Below are 24,274 nucleotides of genomic sequence, written 5' to 3'. Positions count from 1 at the left end.
AATAAAAACTCTTCTTCATTACCTAGAAATTATAGCATTATTATAATTATTGTGCTGGGTAAGTCATCGTTGATTAATTGCATGCTTAATCGGGATTTGATTGAAATTCAGTCCACACGAGTTATATCTTTACAACTTAGCACATAACTGTACTCCTGATGCAGTGCCCCTTTAGGTCGGACAGGAATTTGGAATTTGGTTGGACAGTTGAGAATCCAACCCAGACTCGACAGCTCAAACGGCAAGTGCGCTATATCTGCACCATCTTGTTAGACATTTGTCTGCCAGTATCAACATCAGTCCTCTTGTTTCTTTGTCCAAGTAATTATTTTTTGTACGTGTCCTCTGTAGTGAAGATGTTATAATAGGCAGCTCATTGCAAAAGTGTATCTTATCAGAACCAGTTTAATTGGGATGATCCTTTGCATTGCTGTTTTTAATGCACATTGTGCAGGGCTGGCGGGATGGCCTAGACCTAGGGGTATGGGATGGCCTAGACCTAGAGGTATGGGATGGCCTAGACCTAGGGGTATGGGATGGCCTAGACCTAGAGGTATGGGATGGCCTAGACCTAGGGGTATGGGATGGCCTAGACCTAGAGGTATGGGATGGCCTAGACCTAGAGGTATGGGATGGCCTAGACCTAGAGGTATGGGATGGCCTAGACCTAGAGGTATGGGATGGCCTAGACCTAGAGGTATGGGATGGCCTAGACCTAGAGGTATGGGATGGCCTAGACCTAGAGGTATGGGATGGCCTAGACCTAGGGGTATGGGATGGCCTAGACCTAGGGGTATGGGATGGCCTAGACCTAGAGGTATGGGATGGCCTAGACCTAGGGGTATGGGATGGCCTAGACCCTAGACGCCTAGAGGTACGCACACTCACCTCTGAGCCATCTAGCCTGGGTTTGAATCTCCGCCCAGCTGCAAGCTGTCATCCTCGCATCTTACAGGCAGGGCGAGGCATCAACATGTGTGCTGCCCCTCGGATGGACGTTAAACTGAGCGTCCCATCTGCCAACATTAGTTGGCGCATATTAGAAATCCCACGGTGTCCTTCGCGAAGAGTAGGCAAGTTATCGCCACCACCCTGAACAAATTTCAAATTCCCGCTCATAGCTTTTTATTCCTAATTTTCTCTTTTCCACGATTCCTCGCTCATTCTTTTGTTTATTCAGGTGGATTTTGCCACCCATGCTATAATAGTGCATGCGAATGCCTTGGCCTACACTATTTTGGTTTATGTCTGCAGTTTTGTCTTGCTGAGAAGTGAATTGTCAAGACGTGTAACTATGATCTAGCTTTGTAGGTCATAATGACTTTGCTGAATATTGGTAATGACCGAGGAAAACCATATTTCTTCGCCTTTGGTTAGGTTAGTAAATGCTTGAGCTTTAATGAACTTGCCATATTTCACCTCCAACTGATAGCACGAGCCAATGCAAACAGTGTGATAGTCAATAAGACGTGTGCATAGTGAGTAGTTGGAGAAGGGAATGGGTGATGGAAACCACAGTGGAAATGTCATCATGGGAAATGAATGCACAGCAAGCCTTGAAAAACAAGACGAATCAAGTAGTATCCTTTGAGGAAGTTGGTTTTCTACACTCTCATTACCTCCGCCACCGAAGGTGGATGCAGGTTATGTTTTCACCCCTGTTTGTTTGTCTGCTTGTCTGTGAACAAGATATCTCACAAAGTTGTGGACGGATTCAAACGAAATTTGACACAGATGTAGCGTATGTCACAAGGACGAAATGATTAGATTTTGGTGAAGATCCGGATTCGGATCCGGCTCCTCAATTTTTTTTAGTGATTCTTCATCATTGGGAGATAGGGCTAAAAATGTCTGGTAGTATCATGCATATATATAGCAGGATATGTCAAAAAGTTGTGGACGGATTTGTACGAAACTTGGTGGACGGTTTGGTTGTGTGACAAGGCGAACCAGTTAGATTTTGGTGAACATCAGAATCTGGATCCCGATATGAGAATTTAAATTTTGTTCAGTGATTTTTCACCATTGGGTGATAGCGCCAATAACGATATATATAACGATATCTCAAAAAGTTATGGACGACTTGTGACAAAACTTGGTGGATGAGCTGGGCAAGTGAGAAAAACAAGGCGATTCGATTTTGGTTCACGTCCCGATCCAGATCTGACCTAAAGGTGGGATACAAAACGTAAACTGTTTAGCCTGGTGGATGTATGCGTTCTACGTGCCGTTCTAGTTTTCAAAGTTGTGTTTTCAAACTTTTCAGGATCCCCGCCCCCCCCCCCCTCCCCTTCCCAAGTTTCGGACAGCTTCCAATTGTAGTTTGTAATGATGTTCCCAGGGATGGTTTTTAAGATCTCTGTAAAGTTCTTCTTTATCATATTCATTGCTCCAATTTATCACCGGTGCAATTTCAGCGTTCTTCAGCTTCCAGGCTCTTTTCACTTCATTTTTGAGATCTTGCTATTTGGCCATTTTCTTGATTTCTGCGTTGTTTAGGCCAAAGGCACTAGGTATTGTGTCAATTAGCAATGCCATCCTTCATTTTTTTGTACCTAAGTACTATATCCGGTCACAATGCTGTGTTTTCCATTTTCCTGCTCGATGGGATCATCAGGTCATGCATGAATGTTACTAACTTCCTTGTTCTGAATTATCACTTTTGGTTCGTGTTTCTGAGTTTTCTGGAACTGGGATATTTCATTTTTTGCAGATGTGCCAGTGGATTACTCTGCATACCTTGTTGTGCCTTTGGGTGTGCAGTTGTTCTGACATTAGTTTATTTACATCCCTATCGGAGGTGGCTTGTACTTTGTTTCTACCTTGCAGAAGCTACACCTGTCTGATTGACTCAGTCCCGCCATTTTCTTAAAGCCATTGATGTAGTGTCCTTGTTTTTGGGCATTTATTATGTTTCGTTCTCCATCTCAGTTGAATTGACCTTTTTTTTCTTTTTTAAATGAATAAGCACTGACAACAAATATCAGTGGCCACCCATACCATGAAAATGGTACAAAAGTCAGGGAAGGATTGAACTGCAGTGTCATCCATGGACGGAGAACATGCCTTCCATGGCTTCGGTGATACTATGTACCGACCCTCTTCCCCATGGGTGTAATTTTGTGGTTGCCATTGGCTAAATAGTACCTCATCCACCTTTTGATTGTTGCATTTGGCTAATACTAGCTCATCTGCCTCACATCAAGGGTTCTACTACCCCTCATGGTTACCTGAGTTGCCACAAACCGGTCCAATCCAGATGGGTGTTTTTTAGGGGATACCATCTCCTTACTGAATGCCCATTGGCTCCCGAAGGGAACTCATCCGCCCTTTGTCGGGTGTTGTTTTTAGTCCTGGCAGTGTCACAGTCCCTTATTTTTAGCCAATCCATTGAGCCTTATTTATATATCCCCAATCTGTCCAACCTAAAAAATTTTTTTTTTTAAACCTTCATGCTCTTTTATCATTCTCCCAGTTGTTGGTTTATAGAAGAACCACCTTGGAGGCCATTTTTCCCCACAGAGCAGGGGTTGGCCTTTTTCGGGCACCGTGGTCCCCTTTTTTGAAGCAATGTTTTATGGCCGGATGCCCTTCCTGCCTCGAGACCAACCCTGTCGGTCGTCTCTTGCGACACACAAGGAATTACCAGTGAACTGGTACTCAATTTGCCGACCTCAGAAGGATGACAGGCTGAGTCAACCCCCCTGGTGTTAATTCAGCGATCGACCGGGATTCGAACCCAATTCAAACCCAACGGGAATCTTCTATTCAAATGTTTGGACGGACAGACTCCTGATATTGATCATCTATCTACAAGGTATCGTGATGAGCATAGTGGCGTGAAAGATTACGTACAGTACAACAAAGGTCGTGCTAACTCTGCACTATACGTAACGCAATGTTGAGTCAATTGACTATAATGAAAATTAAGATGATGTTTTATAAGAATGTACAAATAATGAACCTGTGATGTAATTTTATAAATAATACTGTATATGGAAATACAAATATATTCATTAGTTCCTTAGTCCGGCAGCTAAGCTAAATATAGCATAACAATTGTGCATTTTGTGAGGAAAGCACCAGATTTGGCACACTATTAGACTATCATATTATGAAAAGATCTGGATATTGGGCCATCTCAGATTCAGAGATTTGATTTTTGCAAGATTTGCAGATTTTGCAAGCTGAGATTGCAACGCCGGGGACGGCCGACTCCTTCCTACGAGCTGCCCACGTCACCCGCACAAGAAGAGCTCATCAAATCACTGCAGCGGCACTGCACATCCTGCAACACCGTGCGTATGAACGCCACTGTATGACGTATGCTGATGATGCAGAAGACCTGCCTGAGTTCGAAGACTGGTGTCACCAGAGAGGAGAAGACATTCCCAACTTTCAGTACTGGGCAACTGTGCTGGAACTAGAGATGTTGGTACTGGTCTACGTACGTTCTCTGCGGCAGGCTTCATTCACGATGTACCTTGATGCCCTGACGGAACTGGTCCCATGGTTCCATGCCTTAGACCACACACACTATGCCAGGTGGGTCCCTGTTCACCTGAGGGACATGGTTGCACTCCCAATGAAGCACCCAGATGTAGCCAGAGAATTCAGGGCTGGCAACTTCACTGTACAGAAGACGAAGAAGGTGTTCTCTTCGATCCCAATCGAATCGAAATCTTGCAAAAATCAAATCTCTGAATCTGAGATGGCCCAATATCCAGATCTTTTCATAATATGATAGTCTACTAGTGTGCCAAATTTGGTGCTTTCCTCACAAAATGCACAATTGTTATGCTAAGTTGCCCCACTACCTTTATTTGATGAAAATTGATTAACAGCCATAAAACTACAGTGAAGTGAATGGCTCACCATCGCAAACCCCATGCTTCCCACCTAAAGCACCTAAAGTTGAAAGATGGCAAAAGGTTTGACTAGGATTGATACATAATCAAATTTTGAGTAATTTTTTTTTAACCTCTGCCACCAAAGGGGGATGGAGGTTATGTTTTCACGTCTGTCTGTCTGTCTGTCTGTCCGTTTGTGAACAGGATATCTCAAAAAGTTTTGAACGGATTTGGACGAAACTTGGTGGAGATGTTGGGTGAGTGACAAGGAAGAATCGATTCAATTTTGGTGAAGATCCGGATCCGGATCCGGCTAGTATAATTTTTAAAATGATTCTTCACCATTGGAAGATATGACCAAAAACGATATATTGCAGGACATCTCAAAAAGTTGTGGATGGATGATTTTGATTAAAGGTGATTCTGTATTGTGATTTTCTGGTCTACTCTGGGATACAAAACGTAAACTGTTCACCTGGCGGAGGTATGCTCTCTACTGAGTGCCGTTCTAGTTTCTTCCTGTTTTGACACCTGTGATCCTAAGTCCCCACCCCCTGAGGCATGAACCTGTAATGAAATCCCCCAAAAATCGTTCCATATTTCATGTGTCTCCCAATGTTATCTGCATACACAAAGTTTCATTCAAAAATGTGCCGTAATTGTATTTTTCAGTATTTGACTTTTTGACCCCACCCCAGGGGGGGAGTCATGGTCACGAAAAAATATTGAAAAGCTGGGGGTTGCCCACCCCTTTCCCTCCCCCTCTGAGTCCTCCAAAAGGTCTCCGCCACTGGGCCTCACAAGGTCCCCAGATCTCTGGCCTCATTAGGAGTTATCTCCGATTTAAACTAAACAAGTCAGGAGACGACGATGGTTCACGAGTGAGCGGTATTCAATGACAAAGGACGGACTATAACCGAAACAGGCCCGGACAGGCCAGACCCGGAAATGTCAAAACGAAGGTTACTGACCTTGAAATGAGATAGAAAATAATGTATAATCAGTTATGAGGTTAGTTAGCTGCACAATACCGAAAATTCGGTGAAAAATGAAATGAAAAAAAAAGACAAATAAAAAAAAAAAAAAAATGAAAAATCGAGCTCCGTGGGGCTAGACACATGACATTGGCCTAACCAAATATCGAAACCCCTGTCAGATTCCACCAAACCCCTCGGAGAAGATGTAGCTTGAACTCGATTACCCCCTAACAAGACATCTTTTTCGGGCGTGGCTCCGCCCACAATGGGCGCAATACGCCCACTCTAGGCAGGACACAACTCGATCAAGATATCAGCCTCCCACCCAAGTTTCATCAAGATCGGATGATATCATCGAGTAGTTATGCTGCGGACAGACAGACACACAGACACACACACAGACAGACGCACACACATGACGAATATAGTGGTCACTTGATAACTCGTGAACCAATTACCTCGTCTACCAGCAATTAACAACAACCCGACTACATATGTGATTAACAACAATTGACGACAACCCGACATACAGTATGTGATTAACAACAATTAATAACCACCCAACTTGGTTTATGACTGATTTTGTTTCTTTGGGAGAGGCATGCTTTTAGGATATTCCTCCTTGTATGCAGGTATTCTTTGGCATGTTCTGCGCATTTGTTTGTCTCATATTCAGTCGCTCCTTTTCTACTCCGATGTAAAACTCCGATGTATTTTCTACTCCGAGGTATTTTCTACTCCGAGGTATTTGTAAGGTGCTTCATTGTCTCGCTCCTGTATTGTTGTATTTAGGTCGATTTTGATGTTGTTTGTTTTTGGCAGTTTACCTTGTACGAATATGCACTGGGTGCACCTATTTACACCAAATTCCATTTGAATGTCGTCGGAGTACTGTTTCACTAATTTCAGTTGTTCTGCTGTTTTTTCATTGTTTGGTGTGAATAATTTTAAATCATGCATGCACAGTGGATGTGTCATCTTCCCTGTTTCTTTGGACCTTCTTCCATTGGCTGTTAGGGTGTATCCGCATCCTTGCTCATTAATGAGGTTGCTCATTGTGGCCAAGGACATGGCAAAACAAGAGTGAGTGGGGGTGGCGAAGGGGAAGGCTGTCTCAGTGGAAGATCCCTCGACCTATGTTCATCCCTGGTACTTCGATTTTTCCTTCCAAGTGCTGTAATGTCAATGTGGTATTCCAAAGCTCAATTGCTTTCTAAATCGGTTTGATTATTTGGGGGGTTGATCTTGTGCAATTGCATGCATTTTATCATCTATTAATGTGGAACACTATCAAAAGCCTTTTTGTAGTCTCTCCATGGTCTGGACAGTTTGGTTTGTCTCGTTTTAGTTTTTGTGGAACCAATTCAGGTCTTGAAGTAGCTGTGTGTGTGTGTGTGTGTGTGTGTGTGTGTGTGTGTGTGTGTGTGTGTGTGTGTGTGTGTGTGTGTGTGTGTGTGTGTGTGTGTGTGTGTGTGTGTGTCATGCCTGCCATGGACATTAGTCGACCGTGTCCATTAAGGAAATTACAATGGCACCAGTGGACAATGGACAAACACATCTGGTGTCTGCGATTTGAACCTGGGTTTCTTATATTATGAGTCGGGCATTCAAATGGCAATGTAAACAGGCCAATGCCCTATATACATTTCACAACTACCTCAGCTATTTTCTTTGGGCTCAGGAAGTATTCACTTTCATGGGCAGTGTTGGAAATATTATGCATCTTTGTTGAACCAAATGACCTTTTCACATTTGAGTTTCCATGTCATGTTAATATGTGGATTTTCTAACTCATGCTGTTCACTTTCCCTTCCTTTCCCCATCCTACCCACAAGTTTCCAGAGTGTGGCTTCTACGGCATGTATGACAAGATCTTGCTTTTCCGGCATGACATACTGTCCAAAAACGTGCTGCAGCTCCTCTCGCCATCTGACACGATCCAGGAGGGCGACTTGATCGAGGTTGTTCTATCGGGTAAGCTAACATTAGATGTGAACAAAACCATTCAGATCTGTCCAAGCAGGGATTGTAAAACGACAATACACAAAAATAAGGTGTGATGATGATGTGATTTCACAATGCCAATAGCATAACATCAACAGCATTTTGTCCTGAGACATTCTTATGTGAGGTTGTGTAAGAGATTAAATTTATCCAAGATGAAGTCAAGTGAAGTGTAATGTCCTTGCTCATCGTGAAGATCCTGCTGTATAAGCAGGCCATGAAAAACAGGCAGAAGAATACAGAGGGGATCACTATTGTCGTTTTTAACTCAACTGGACTATGTCCAGCTGAGTTTTTGTCGACACCCAGTGTCCGTCGTCGTCTGTCTGTCTGTCTGTCTGTCTGTCTGTCGTCTGTAAACAATTCGACGTCTACGCTCTAAAAGTCACAAATATTGATTAAATTTGATGAAACTTGTTATGCAGCATCTTTAAGACATAAACTAGTTTGGGATTGCATTTGGGCGTTGCACGCCCAAAAATGGTCGCGGCAGGGTGGCCATATTGAAAATCAATTTTTGTCAATCTGGTACTTCCTAATATAGCTAGAAGGCTGAAACTTGGTGTGTGGACAGTATGTAACAAAACTCAACACATATAATAATCTGAAGTAATTGTGTTTTAGTCTGAAATTAGACTTAAGATTTTATTAATTTTAGACTCAAGTCTGAAATCTGAGAAAAGTAATTGTAGTCTTACTTGTCATGCCTCACTTAAAACTCAATTTTTTCTAATTTCCTGTTTAAACATGAGATACCTTCAACGTTACTGCACCTCTTTAGCACATATAAACTATATAGTTTGTGGTTCTATTATGCATATTCTAACCAGATTGATATAGACCAGTTGAGTTCATGTTCCCTGGAACCTCTAGTTTCTTTTTGCGAAAATCCTGATTCCAATATATTTTTTGATCTGGTTTATTATTCGTCTCCCCCAATACAATACGCCTACAGGATAACGGGAGGCTGATTGCTGTTCCATGGGGTTTATTTATACAATTAGTACCCCAATTGTTAATGGTACCCTCAGAGTTTCCTCAACCACTGATGAGTCGTAAACTACCATTTTGGATTCTTTTTCTGCCAATTTTCGAGCTGTATCTCGGAGCCGGCTGGGACTTTCGGAATTAACATTTTCATCAATAATGGGAATACAACATTCGTGGGGTAGACTAATTATTTTGACATTGACCTAATTTTAAGGTCATGACCCAATTATAGACATTTTAACATTTTCACCATAACTGGACTAATGTTTTTCTGATCAGAACAAAATTGCCCTCTCTTGATCACCTAGAGCAAGGCGCATTTACACGATCTACATCATACCCTTCCTCCAGGAGGTCAAGGCTCAATGGTGGTCTGAAAAGAATAACAGTTTTTTTTTAAAATTGTCGATCAATTTTGCCAATGCGAAATCTCCAAGACCGTTGGGCCTTCCAAGATATTGTTGTATCATAATGGTGTACCTGCAGTTCTGCTGTGCACCTGATATTTGATTTGTGTCCCTGACTTACTTTTTTGGGATTGTGACCTAATTAACAACAAACACCTTTTTGAACATGAGTTGAAGAATTTTCCTCCAAATTTCATGATGTGTTTTTTGGATAGATTGTAGATGGGGACATATTTTCTTAATTTACATTCTATCCCTAAATGTTGAAGGTCAAGGTCATATGGTGGTCAGAAAAAAAATATGGCCATCATTGGATAGTGGGTGCTGGTGCTACTCACACTTTATGATCGCTTTGTCATCACAGATATCTAGTTTTGGTTATTTCCTGCAGGTTGGGCCTACTCAACTCCACAGGTTCTTCTGGCTTTGTGTTGTGTGAAGTTGTTTTTTGGACCCCTGAGATCAAAATATAAAGCTGGTAGCATCGGACCGTGAGCCTTTCCTTGTACAGTTTGATTGTTGAATTTAGACATTTTCCCCTGACATCTGCCTGCTTGTTTGTTCGTTCTTTATAATTGATACTTGGAGCCAATGAAGTGTTAAACGTAGTTAAGGTCTGAACAAGCTAATTATATGGGGAATAATTTCTCCCATTCTGCTTACGTTTTGTTTGTCTGTCTGTTTCTAATGACCCCCATCATTAATTCATGTTTACATATTAAAACTATAACAACACTCAGTCGAACGCATAGCTCTGCGAGGCTGAGCAATTTGTTTTGTATCCCACTGATAGGCCGGATCTGTATCCGGAACTCCAAGATGTAATCGGCTTGTTCTTGTCATCTACCCAGCTCATCCACCAAGTTTTGTCCGAATCCGTCCACAACTTTTTGGAGATATCGTGCTATATGTTGTTTTTTGACCCATCTCTCAATGGTGAAGAATCACTTAAAATTTAAGAAAGTCTCCTATCCGGATCTGGATCTTCACTAAAATCTAGTAGTTTCATCCTTGTCAAATAACCATCCTCTCCACCAAATTTCGTCCGAATTCGTCTACAACCTTTTGAAATACACTGTTCACAGACAGACTCAGACAGACAGGGGTGAAAACATAACCTCCGCCCACCTTCGGTAGCCGCGGTAATAACGTAGAAATAATTTGTGGAAGAACCATTTGGCAAACACTGGGTGGTTACAAGCCCGTTGCTTTGATGGGATGATGACCACAAGGTCATAATGAGAACTTTTTCATAACTTTTGTACATCGGCAGAACCACTTGTTTTCTTATCCTTTCTGAACTGCCAACCATTTTGAGACATCTGTTCAGAGCTTGATTCGGCATTCAATAACAACCTGTGTAAACAAATACCAATTTCTTCGAATGAAAAGATTGAAATATAGTTGTGTTTATGGGTGAAGAACTGCTGTGATATTCTCCAATCCTGAGAAGTATTATGTAAGCAATTCGAAAGAGTTTGCATCACATTCACTCGGGGTGATGGAGTACTGTCATATTTGAAGTAGTGTGACTGTTCAAGTTTGAAATGAATTTGCTTTCAAAATGTCTAGCATACAAAGGCATGTTGATAATATTCGGCCAAGCAACAATCAGATAATTTTTTTAAGGAGATATTTCAACCATACAGCTGCAAATCATAGGCCTTTTCAGTCAATGACGAAGTCATTTCTGTGTATTTATAAATTGTTTCCCTGGAAGTGATCTCAGTCTGGCCCTCAATGTTGAGTAATTCCATGTATGCAGCATATAGTCTGGAAACATCAATACCACATGCTGTTGAGCTCGTGTTCAATGACCTTGATTGCAAATCCTGCAGCCATATGTCATCCTGCCCCACTCCTAGTGCATATATATATACAGTCACGTGAAAAAGTAAGTACACCCCATGTAAAGTTTTGACTTTTTCAACATATTTCAACATACAGCTATTTGATCTTCATTTCAACAATATTGATAGATAAAGGTGGTATAATATAACAAATATCATGAAACATTTACATTTTGTAGTCCATTGTACAATTTAAATAAACATAAATGCAAATTTCGCATGTGGAAAAAGTAAGTACACCCCGACATTTATCATGACTTCAAATACCTAAAATTAGAATCAGGTGCACCGGCTCAGGTGCAAATGATTAGAACATCGTTAGAGAGGATCTTGGAGGAACCTGTCTTATTTAAACCTCAGACATTTAGTTTGGTTTGCTCTTTGTTGTTGAAGTGTGCGGCGTCACCATGCCTAGATCAAAAGAGCTCTCTGAGGCCTTCAGAAAGGAGGTTATAGATGCCTACGAGTCTGGGAAGGGATTTAAAAAGATCTCCAAACAATTTGAAATCAATCATTCGACTGTCCGGAAGATCATCTGCAAGTGGAGAAGATTCAAAACAACTGCCAACTTGTTCAGGCCAGGCCGCCCCAGCAAGTTCAGCCCGAGAGCAGACCACAAGATGCCGACAGAAGTCTCTAAGAACCCCAGAATGTCATCATGGGACCTACAGGTAGCTCTTGCCAATGTTGATGTCAAAGTGCATGAGTCTACCATTAGAAAGAGGCTGCACAAATTTGATCTACATGGGAGGTGTGCCAGGAGGAAACCTTTGCTGTCCAGAAAGAACATGAGGGCAAGACTAAAGTTTGCCAATGAACACCTTAGCAAAGACCAGCACTTCTGGAACAATGTGCTCTGGACACATGAGTCAAAGGTAGAGCTATTTGGCCACAGTACCAGAAGACATGTTTGGCGAAAATCAGAGAGCATTTGACCACAAGAACCTGATACCAACTGTAAAGCATGGTGATGGAAATATTATGGTTTGAGGCAGCTTTGCTGCATCAGGGCCTGGGCAGCTTACCATCACATAATCTACTATGAATTCTTCATTGTACCAGAGGGTGCTTGAGGATAATGTGAGGCCATCTGTCGGAAGGTGGACCTTGCAACATGACAATGACCCTAAACATACCAGTAAATCCACCAAGGAATGGCTGAAAAGAAAGAAATGGAGGGTTCTTGAATGGCCAAGTCAAAGCCCGGATCGAAATCCCATCGAGATGTTGTGGGGGGATTTGAAACGAGCTGTGCATGTAAGAAACCCCTCAAACATCGCACAGCTGAAAGAATTCTGCATGGAGGAGTGGGCAAAAATTTCTCCCAGTCGATGTCAGAGACTGGTAGACAGTCATAAGAAACGCCTACTTGAGGTTGTTTCTGCCAAAGGGGGCAATACCACCTATTAGAGCCAAGGTGTACTTACCTTTTCCACATGCGAAATTTGCATTTATGTTTATTTAAATTATACAATGGACTACAAAATGTAAATGTTTCATGATATTTGTTATATTATATCACCTTTATCTATCAATATTGTTGAAATGAAGATCAAATAGCTGTATGTTGAAATATGTTGAAAAAGTCAAAACTTTACATGGGGTGTACTTACTTTTTCACGTGACTGTATATACGTCCTAGCTTGGTAAAGCAGTAAAGCACAGTTTGCATCCCAAAACTGCCAAATCTGTGAGCAGTAATGTCTGTTTGCCACATGAGATGAGAACATTACCTCTGCTTTACTGCCTCACCAACCATGAGGTGAGTTTGCAGTCGGATGTAATAATGAACCAAAATACAGTGAAACCTTGACTTACGAGTGCACCAACTTATGAGTTTTCCGAGATACGAGCCGTCGCTCGGTCGATTTTTTGCTTTGTGATGCGAGCCGAGATCTGAGTTACGAGCGAGCGAGCTTGGATATAAAACACGTAATCGTCGAAAAACATGAGCGAGGTGTGCGTGTTGTCGACTTGGCGAGGCAGTACGATCGTAGTACTTCTACGATATGTACGATTTTGAAGCAGAAGGAGTCGATAAAGGCTATAACGCCAGCCAAGGGCGTTAAGATTATTTCAAAGCTCCGGACCTCTGTCCATGAAGAGATGGAGAAGTTGTTGTTTGTGTGGTTGACGGCGAAGCAGCTCGCAGGAGATACCGTGACCGAGAGCATCATCTGTGAGAAGGCACGAGACATTTACGGGGATTTGGTGCAGCAGACGGCGGGAACATCAACGGACGAGACATCGGAAGAGTCATTCAAAGCCAGTCGGGGATGGTTTGATAATTTTAAGAAGAGGACCGGCATGCACTCCGTCAGGCATGGTGAGGCAGCAAGCTTGGATGTGAAGGCAGCTGAAGATTTTATTATAACTTTTGCCGAACTGATAGAAGCCGAAGGATACATCCCCCAGCAAATCTTCAACTGTGACGAGACAGGGCTCTTCTGGAAAAAGATGCCGAGGAGGACGTATATAACGGCAGAGGAGAAGAGCATGCCAGGCCACAACTTGTTCAGAGTGCCGGCGATAGCTCGCCTTCTCTTTGTGGAAGACACGGTGAGATCCTTAGCATCCAACAACTAATGGGACGCAAACGGGGCGCCCAGTTTAGCGGTACACACATTGATGAATCACCCTGCCTGTGAAACACCGACATGACAGGTTATAGCTGGGTCGGGATTCAAACCCAGGCTGGACAGTTTAGTGTCAAGTGTGCGTACCTCCAGTCCAGGCCATCCTGCCAACTTGTATGCTGCATACAGGTGAAATATAAAGCGCGAGATATTTATATATATATATTTCAAAAAAAATTGGTGTGGTTTTTGGGGGGCTGGAACGGATTAATAGCATTTCAATTCATTTTAATGGGGAAATTTAATTTGAGAAACGAGCAAATTGAGTTACGAGCTCGGTCACAGAACGAATTAAACTCGTAAGTCAAGGTTTCACTGTATGGTCCTTCCGATCCGATAAATGCATTATAGCATTTATATGCCATGAGCTCATGTGTACAGCTTCACTTCCTGTCCGGATAGCTTCAGAAGCACATATTTGAGTCTATTGTGGTGGGTTATTTGAAATAAATAAAAAACCATCGTGGTGGGTTTTTCCAATCAGCTTCTAAACCCAGGTTCTTTTTGGTTCAATTGCTTGGCCCATCTTGTTTGATAGACGATCGGTTGTAGCGACAGGTGCTCAATAGAATTTTCTTCTGGATGCCGAAAACCAAAGCAAAAACTGTTTGGGCTTGTCTGGCAGACGACGCATTGTCTTTCACAGGCCATCACTAAATTGGGAGATCGTGAGGGTGGCACATTTGACCACATAACCAGGCCGGTGGTCCACTGTTACATGGGTTCGTCAGGATTGGGTTCAGGACGCTCGTCCGAATCAGGCAAACATAACAATACAGTATATATTCTTCGATCGCCTGCCATCCGAATGTGACTGCCTTTTCTGTTGACCACTAAAGTTGTGACAATCGGTTATTCTCATACTTATTCCACACAGACCCTATATTTTATGAAGCCAATTTTGTTTCTCAGAACTCATGATGTAATTGAAGTTTTTATGAACTGTTTTGGAATTTATTTATTTTTTAAATATAACGTTTATAGTCTGTTCTCTATACTACAAGCGAGATGTTTGTCTGTGTGTGTCTGTGTGCCACCATTTTTTTCAGACATGGCCAAACGGATTAATCAGTGAGTGCCGGGGAGTGGTTTAGGTGCCGGGGAGTAAAAATTTTTTTTAATTTTTGGTTTAAAACGTTGAACTATAAAAAAAAATCACTCTATAGTGCCTGAGCCCTTGTAGCTATGTGAAAAGTAATATATGATCCCCAACCCCATTCCCTTAGTGGGTGTAGGGAAGTGCTTTAGGCCCCCCACAAAAAAATAGAAAAAAAAATTGATTTCTTCAAAATGCCAACGTCAACTCCGAGGGTCTTTCACTCACTCACCGCAGGCAGGTAGGTGGTCTTTCTGTCTTCTACCGACTCCTCTCCGGCCTTGCTCCCCCAGCTCTCTCTGTGCTCTGTCCCCCCCCCAATATTCCTTCAGGTCGCACAAGATCTGCCTGCAACCCTCTTATGGTTAAACTGCCAAAATCTAGGCTCTCTGCTCACCTTCACTCTTTCATTCACCTTTTCTCCCACCTCTGGAACAAACTCCCCCACTCCCTTCAATCCCACTCCTCCCTCCAGGTCTTTAAAGCAGGTGTTCACCACCATCTCTTATCTTCCCCCATCCAAAACCTTGATCTTTTCTACCCCCGGTAATTCACCCCAGAGTCCTTGCAGTGTTCATATGTTTTATACCTCTCCCACCTCCCCCCAAGTCCTCCCGATGACCCTGCTCTCAAATGTTGTGTTTGTGTCCTTCCCCCTCTCTCCCCATCTTGTCTGCCGCTCCCCTTGTTTTTTGTGTTTTGTGTGTCGGTTTGACTTTTTGTGTGATTGATGTTAGCTCTTTCACGAGCCTCGATCTTGTATACAAAAAAAACAAAAAAACAACAAAAAAAACAGCACCGGCCAATGTGAGGTACTCCTGCCAGTTAGGGTAAAAAAACGCTCTCACAAAAAATGTTTTCCATGAAGTATCTTAGACGTCGATGAAATAGGGAAGAACAATCGTCTGTTTGCGCTAATTTTAATATTCGTATTTCTGGGAAACATGGAAACATGACGTCATCAATAACCAACACCGAAGACAGCTGCCAATAGTATCAACTAGGTTTGTGAGTGGGGAATTTGGTCGCTAAAGAGGTATTTTGTGTGGCAACATGAACCGAGGAACCTTAACATGTAAGTATGGAGTGGAGGCCTCAGATGTTTGAGGTCCACACAGTTAGGGACAGGGAAGAAGAGCTGCTAGTGGGGTGCAGGAATGTGTAAAGGAGCAGGGAGAGGGTGTGGAGCAGGGAGAGGAAACTGGGAAGGTGCAGGGAGAGGGGAGAAGCTCGGGATGGTACGGGTGGGGAGGGGACGGGGATAAACTGGGAGGGTACGCGACAGGCAGTAAGCTGAGAGAAGGTGAGATAATAGAGAATCAAAGAGGGTGGAGGGTGTTGTCATTGAAGAGTCTTCCACTTGATGTTCAAGATATTTTCAGAAATGTCACCGAGTCATGCTTCAAGAGAAACTCCTTCCAGGGGGTGAAATTAATGCGGTTGCAGGTTGACTATAATAATCCCTTGAATTGTTGATCGTTTCTTGTCATCGATCGTCTGGCTTTATAATTGGCGATCACAATGTTGCTCGCACTGGTGGCCCGAGTAAATGCACACTGAGAGCCGGAGCCACAGCTACTGTTTGTTTGTAAGGTCACTCGGTTACGCTCAAAAATCAATTATTTATCTGTATTTAGGCCGATTTAGGCCGATTAGCGGCTAGGGTGCCAGCTTAGGATCCTGGGTTCGAATCCCGGTCGATCGCTGAATTAACGCCAGGGGGGTTGACTCAGCCTGTCATCCTTCCGAGATCGGCTAATTTGAGTACCAGTTCACTGGTAATTCCCTGCTTGTCGTAAAAGGCGACAAAAAGGGTTGGCGGCAGGAAGGGCATCCGGCCGTAAAACATTGCTTCAAAAAGGGGACCGAAAAACAACAACCACGGTCCCCAAAAAAGGCCAACCCCCGCTTGCGGGGAAAAAATGGCCTCTAAAGGTGTTTTTTTATTTAGGCCGACTGACTTTTAAATGCTCTTTTGTGATTACACGATATCGATGACATGTCACACGACATTCCTGTTGCAGATTACGATGTGTAATTATGAAAATTATATTCGCAAATTTATATGTGTGCACACAATGTGAACTCTGATAGGAACTCATATCGTAAAGGCAATGTCATGATAGGGAAAATTTGTGTTCAAGTTTCATGACGTTGGAGGAGCGTTGGGTTTATGATGGCTGGTTCATGCAAAAGTGTTAGAGCATAGCACACAATGTTCAGATGCTCAAGGTCTTGCCCCTGGCTTGTGCCCATGCCAATCCTTTGCTCCAATGCCTCTATCTGCTACAATCCATCTGCTGTGCTATGCTCATCCACTGTGTGGAGGCTATGTGGAAGTGCATGTACACTTTACAGTATCAGTAAATGCCACACTTGTATGTTTGTTCTTAAATGAGACCAGCACATCGTGTGTGTGTGTGTGTGTGTGTGTGTGTGTGTGTGTGTGTGTGTGTGTGTGTGTGTGTGTGTGTGTGTGTGTGTGTGTGTGTGTGTGTGTGTGTGTGTGTGTGTGTGTGTGTGTGTGTGTGTGTGTGTGTGTGTGTGTGTGTGTGTTTAAGGTAAGATGTGCACGATTTAATGATATTATCATATTATCGAGTGTGTAAGGAAAGTTATAAATATATGATAACACATTAAATCCTATTGTGAGTAAAGTTGGAATAAGTGATGTTGCATTGATGGGTTGACTGACTGCCTGGACGCAACTGAGGTTGTGGAGCTACTGATGTACCATCAATTGATGTGGATCCATGATCGAGGTTGTGGATCTGCCGTTTGGAGAGGTCCTGGGCTGAAAGGAGCGAAACCTCGAGGAAGAACGGTGCCCGGCTGTTGATCCGTGCAGTCGGGAAACTAGTCAGTTGCTTACAGGTTAAGGTTCTTGCTTTAGGTAGAGAAACTATGTTTTGAGGTTTGCAATTTAAATAAAGTTGAATATGGGATGCTGTGAAATTAACATCATTTACAGCAATCCTTTAAATTATTTAAGTTTAGGAAGAACCGATACTGTACAATTAAGTGTGTGTGTGTGTGTGTGTGTGTGTGTGTGTGTGTGTGTGTGTGTGTGTGTGTGTGTGTGTGTGTGTGTGTGTGTGTGTGTGTGTGTGTGTGTGTGTGTGTGTGTGTGTGTGTGTGTTTCTCGCTGGTTTTCGTTGGTTGTTATCTCCATTTGCGGGTGTCAGGAGATGGAATAGAGTCCTCCCAGGACCCAAAGTATCCACCTCCTCTTCGGGAAGGGATCACAGTTCATGGACCAAGCTGTTCAACTTTTTCAGAGTTTTGTTTCAAGGGCTCTTTTCAGGATCGTCACCGGACCCCGGATTGCCTCCAATTGTAGTTCATTTGTGGTAGTATTCCTGGGGATCATTTTTAAAATCTCAGTGAGGTTCTTCTTCATCATTCCTGTTGCTCCAATTATAAGCACTGGTACAATTTGGATGCTCTTCAGCTTCCAAGATCTCTTGACCTCATTTTTGAGATCCTGGTATTTTGTCATTTTTTTGATTTCTGTGTTGTTTTGGCCAAAATCTCTGGGTACTGATATCTCAATCATCAATGCTTTATTTTCCTTTTTGTTCCTGAATGTCCGGACGCAATGCTTCGTTTTCTATGTTCACGCTTGATGGAATCATCAGGTTGTACGTGAGCATGATGTCCTCATTTTCAGTGATTGCTCTTGGTTTGTGTTTCCATGAGTTTTCTGCTACTGGGATGTTAAAATTTTTGCAGATATGCCAATGAATCACTTTGTATACTTTGTTGTGCTGTTGTGTGTAAAGTTGTTCTGATCGTTTTTTGCATCCCGACAGCAGGTGACGTATTTTCTGTTTCTTTCTTGCCGAATCTACACTTGTCCGTCTGGCTCAGTCCCACCATCTTTTTAAATCCATTGGTGTAGTGTCCTTGATCTTGGGCATTTATTATGATTTGTTCACCATCCCAGTTGAGCTGACCTTTTCTTCGCCATTCCAATGTGCCTTCTTTGTCTAACCCCACTCTGTCCAATTCCTTTTTGTATTTTCCTGCCCTTTTGTCATTCTCCCAGTTGTTGGTGTATATTTCTTCATATTTATTTTTATACATTAATTTTGTCTTTTTAGCAATTGTTGGGGCTGTATTTGTTGCTGTTTCATTTTCCTGTGTGGCATCTTCTATTTGCACCTGTTTTTGGAAATTATTTTAAGGTGAGAGGGATACTTTTTTAAGTTTGTTGTGGTCATGTTTGTTTACAAATTGCATCCGTTAGTTTGTTGAGCATTTCCCATACTCAGGGAGTGCTCCACTCGTCACTCTGTGCACCTGGTTGACTCATAAGGCCGCTCCCTCCCTCTCGTTTCAGTAGGTACATTCTCGGGATGCATTGGTTTTTGTAAAACATTTTCTGGATGACGAGGAGTTTTCTTGTTTTGATGTCTAACTTGTTGATTTCTGATTGGAGCCAGTTTATTATTCCGCAGCTATATTGGAACACTGGTATTGCAAGCTGGTTTATGGTTTTGATTTTGTTTCTTGGGGAGAGGTATGTATTCAGAATCAGCTTCGTTATACGTATGTATTCTTTGGCGATTGTTTTGCATATTTGTTTGTGACATATTTGGTGGCCCTCTTCTACTACGAGGTATTTGTATGATGCTTTGTTTTCTAACTGCTGTATTGTTGTTTCAAGGTAAATTTTTATGTTGTCTGTTTTTGTTGGTGTACCTTGTATAAATGTGCACTTAGCGCACTTGTCTCGTCCAAATCCCATTTAAATGTCCTCAGAAAACCGTTTTTCTAGTTTTATTTGTTCTGTCAAATTTTCGTCATTTGGTGCGAAGAGCTTTAAATCATCCATGTATAGTAGATGTGTCACATTTCCTATTTCTTTAGATGTTCGTATATTGGTTGTTAGGGTGTATGCTATGCGTATCCTTGTTCATTGATGAGGTTACTTAGTGGGTCCAGCACCAGACCAAACAGAAGGGGGGAAAGACTGTCTCCTGGAAGATTCCACTCCATATCCTCACATCTGGTATTTCGATATTTTTGTCTGAAACAAAACTGGAATGCTTTCGTGTGTGTGTGTGTGTGTGTGTGTGTGTGTGTGTGTGTGTGTGTGTGTGTGTGTGTGTGTGTGTGTGTGTGTGTGTGTGTGTGTGCGCGCAATCTGTCTCACAAATGGGTGATGTGAGACCACTAGAGGCGTTCCAAACACACGGAGATTCTGCTGTGCGGTGTGCTTGGGATTTATTAATTTGGCTGCGTGCACACGTTCTGAGGAATTTGATTACCACTGGAGGATGATTCCATGACTCAAAATACACATACATACACTTTAAAAGTGACAGGCTTAATAAATAATGGGGTATGTTTGGGCCACAGTCAGGAGAACGAGAATTTAAATGTTAGAGAAACCTGGTCGGTGCACTTAACCGAGACAGCAATGGATTAAATGGCTATTCTTGGTCTATTCGTACACCATACAAACAGGAAAGTTGACAGAACTGTGTGGTCTAGGTGTGTGTGGTCTTCACTGTGGTGAACTTCGGGAGGCACAACGCACGCAAATCCCACGGACTGGACAGAGACGCCAATGGCGATTTGCAGCAGGCTCGCCCTTCCATACCTTTTCTCCTTGCAGACCCTTCTCCACCGGTTTGGCATGTCTCGTCTGACTTGCCTGACATCTCTCTCCATATGCTGCATCTCTCCACCATGGCATCACCCCGAGTCTCTTGTGCATGTGCTTAACATGTTACCCTCTTTCCTCAGTTTGCTCAAGGTATTATACATAGTTCCATCTGCTGGAATGCTTTGGTATTTCAACATAGCCATGTGATTTGCTCTAAGTGCAGTCTTGGATGCTATATCCATGATGGCATTTATATTTCCATTTGGAATTTATTGGCACAATCAGCTCTATCACCTCTGTCGCTTGACTCCACCCACCATAGCACGAGATGAAATGATATGGCTGCCATCTTGGTTTTCTGGTGGCCTAACACATTAGGCCTGTCGGCCTCTGCTGATTATATACAGCCCGGGTTTGTTGCGTCAGATTCCCATTGGCTTTGTTTGGGTCGAGTATTATTCACGATGAGAACCCTGAAAAATCGAATATGTTGAATAATTTTAAGGTTTAATCATTTCAGAGCACACAGTATGTCAGAATACAAGGTAATCTAGCGTTATGTTCCGTAATCGCATTGCGTTACGTTACGTACATTTTGAACGGTCCCATGTTGGGCTTGAGCAATCCGTGACCGTGAGATGAATCGGTTCGTTCTGTTATAACGTGAGAAGGGTGAAGTGGATGAGAGGTGTCGAGTTAATTTTTAATAGCGGCGGTCCGGTCTGGAGAGGACGCTGGCGTTACTTGTTCGCCGCTTCTCCGACTGGGCCATTGTACATAGTTTGCTTTTCTGGTGGTCGTGGCGGATTTTTGACCGTTGGGTCTGCCCTCTGCTCGGTCCCGGCTCTGCTCCTGGCTTCGCCTGCCCGGCTCCTCCACTGTTTCCTCAGGCCCGCTCCCGTTGTTTGCGGCGGTGGCTGTTTGCCGCTGTGGTCTTGATTAGCGGCTGCAGTCGTTTGCCGCTGCGTTTGCCGCTTTGCCTCCTCGACCTTGGCCTCGTACTCGTCCCTTCGCTCCTGCCTGGCATGGCTCTGAGGTACTCCGCCGCAAGGCTTCTTCTGCTCAATACCCGCTCCACCCCATCATGCATCTCTGCCATCAAATCAAATGGACTCCTCCGACGACCCAGGTACATTCACCGTGGCTCCGGTCGTAAGTTTGTTTATTTGCAATCAGGTCACTCCATCCCCGTCCTCTGGTCGGCTCAGCGCACTCTCACTCTTCGTCCCAGCGCACCTGGTCACAGCAACGCACACGATCGCACCTCCTGCCTACGAACCCTGGCTAAATCACCTGAATTCATCCCTGCTGTTCAAAACAACATCAAGCTCACCCTGTTCAACACCCGGTCCCTCAACAACAAATGCCTCATCCTGAACGAATACATCCTGGATAACAAACTGGACTTTCTCTGTCTCACCGAAACCTGGCAACAACCTCTGGACTACTACACACTTAACCTCACCACACCCAATGGATATTCCTACGTCAATAAACCACGCTCGGAGGGCCGAGGTGGTGGAATTGCCGTTATCCACCGTCAAGACATCAAGACCAACCTCATCTCCATCTCATCTGCTCCATCATTTGAACACCTGGCTTTAAAACTCTCTGGTCGCACGCAGTCAGTCATGGCTGTCGTCTACCGCCCTCCCAAACCACACCCATCATTCCTGTCTGACTTCTCCTACTTTCTGACCCAGCTATGTTCCCTCTCCCCCTCAATCCTCCTCCTTGGTGATTTCAATATCCACATGGACTCCACTGACTCCACAATAATCACTGACTTCACTGATTTACTCACCTGCTTTAACCTCACTCAACATGTCGACTTTCCTACCCATATCCGTGGTCACATTTTGGATCTTGTCTGCTCCACTGGATTAAATTTGCACCATCTCTATGGCTCCGACCTCACCCTCTCTGACCACTTAGCCATCACTCTGACCATCAACATCCCCGCCCCAACACCAAGGCATTATCGCACAATCAACTTCCGTAAGCTAAACGCTCTTTCACCTACCTCATTCTCATCCACCCTCTCTGAAAAAATGTCCACTTCTCCCTTCATTGACCTCCACACCCCTTCCGACCTCACTGACTACTACAACCACACTCTCTCCTCCTGCCTTGACCAGCTTGCGCCTGTAAAAACCAAAACAGTTTCTTTCACCCATTCTGCTCCCTGGTTTACCCCTGAACTCCACCTGATGAAAACTCGTGCTCGCCAACTTGAAAGACTCCGCAATAAAACGGGTCTCACAGTTCACTCCCAAGCCTACAAGGACCACCTACAACACTACAAAGATGCCCTCTCCCGCGCCCGCTCTGCCTACTACTCTCAAATTATCCACTCTGGCTCCGGAAACCCAAAAGCACTCTTCTCGACAATAAACAAACTCCTCCGCCCCCTGAACACCACCACCCAGTCATTCACAGTAGACAACTGCATCTCCTTCCTCTCTTTCTTCCAACGCAAAATTGACAACATCTACAACAGCTTGACCACCGCCGCACCCGCTCCCCCTCCAACCACCTGCCCCCCCTTGTCCTGCCATCCACTGTCTCGGTTCTCCCCAATCTCCCCTACTGACCTCTCTGAACTCCTCATAGGAATGAAAACTGCCACCTGCACTCTTGACCCCATCCCCTCCAGCTTTGTCAAAGCCTCCCTCCCTGCTCTCTCTCCACTTATCATTGCAACAATAAACTCCTCCCTGTCTACAGGCATCGTCCCACCTTCCCTCAAAATTGCTGCTGTTACCCCCATTCTAAAAAAAAAAAAACCTGGTCTAAACCCTGACACCCTAAACAACTTCAGACCCATCTCCAACCTACCCTTTCTGTCAAAAGTTTTGGAACGCGCTGTAGCCACTCAACTCAAACATCATCTCTCTGCCAATAACCTGTATGAAACATTCCAATCTGGATTCCGGTCCAACCACAGTACTGAAACTGCTCTCCTCAAAATCACCAACGACCTTCTCCTCTCCTCTGACGCTGGCAACCTCAACATTCTCGTCCTCCTCGACCTCAGCGCTGCCTTTGACACCATCGATCACACTATCCTCCTCACCCGACTTGAATCCACCTTTAACGTTACCGGCACTGCCCTCTCTTGGATTAAATCGTACCTCTCTGACAGATGCCAGTTCATCTCCATCAATAACTGCAAATCCCCCACTGCTCCCCTCCCCCAAGGTGTCCCCCAAGGTTCAGTTCTTGGCCCCCTCCTCTTCATCCTTTACCTGTCCCCGCTCGGTCACTTAATCCACCGTCATGGTCTCCAATTCCACTGCTTCGCCGATGACATCCAGCTTTTCATCTCCACCAAGTCCGTCTCCACCGACACCCACTCTATCCTGACAAACTGCATCACTGAAATAAAATCCTGGCTTCAAATCAACTTCCTCAAGCTTAACTGTGATAAATCTGAAATAATCATCATTGGCCCAAAAACGCTCACAAAATCCACCCATAACTTTGCCCTCAACATCGACGGTATCCCAGTATCCACCTCCCCTCACATCCGGAATCTTGGCGTCATCTTTGACCAAACCCTTTCCTTCGACAAATACACTAAACAGATCACAAAGTCAGCCTTCTTTCACCTGAAAAACATTGCCCGTCTCCGCTCATCCCTCTCCTCCACGGCTGCAGAAACCCTCATCCACGCCTTCATCACCTCCCGTCTGGACTACTGCAATAGCCTCCTCTATGGTTCACCCTCAAAAATCACCAATAAACTCCAATACATTCAGAACTCCGCTGCCCGTCTACTCACCCATTCCCGGACCCGTGACCACATCACCCCCGTCCTTTACAAGCTTCACTGGCTCCCCATCCCCCA

At 43.8% G+C, this 24,274-nt stretch overlaps 1 protein-coding gene across 3 annotated transcripts in view; it reads left to right on the top strand.

Moving 5' to 3' along the window:
- The window catches only part of LOC137426750 (serine/threonine-protein kinase D1), a 156,918-nt gene that overhangs the window by 39,760 nt on the left and 92,884 nt on the right, over positions 1 to 24,274 (top strand). Inside the window, exons 1-2 of one of the 3 annotated variants that reach the window (XM_068115590.2) lie at positions 6,847 to 6,976; positions 7,663 to 7,801. In XM_068115590.2, coding sequence (XP_067971691.1) covers positions 7,687 to 7,801 — 115 coding nt within the window. In that variant the 5' untranslated portion in view covers positions 6,847 to 6,976; positions 7,663 to 7,686. Of the gene's footprint in view, positions 1 to 6,846; positions 6,977 to 7,662; positions 7,802 to 24,274 lie in introns of those variants that run through there. The other 2 variants (XM_068115588.2, XM_068115589.2) reach the window with 2 other exon arrangements.

This window comes from Myxine glutinosa, chromosome 5, assembly GCF_964187855.1.
Source record: "Myxine glutinosa chromosome 5, kmMyxGlut1.1, whole genome shotgun sequence".
In the NCBI taxonomy this organism is placed as follows: domain Eukaryota; kingdom Metazoa; phylum Chordata; class Myxini; order Myxiniformes; family Myxinidae; genus Myxine; species Myxine glutinosa.
This window is presented reverse-complemented; position numbering and strand designations above follow the sequence as displayed.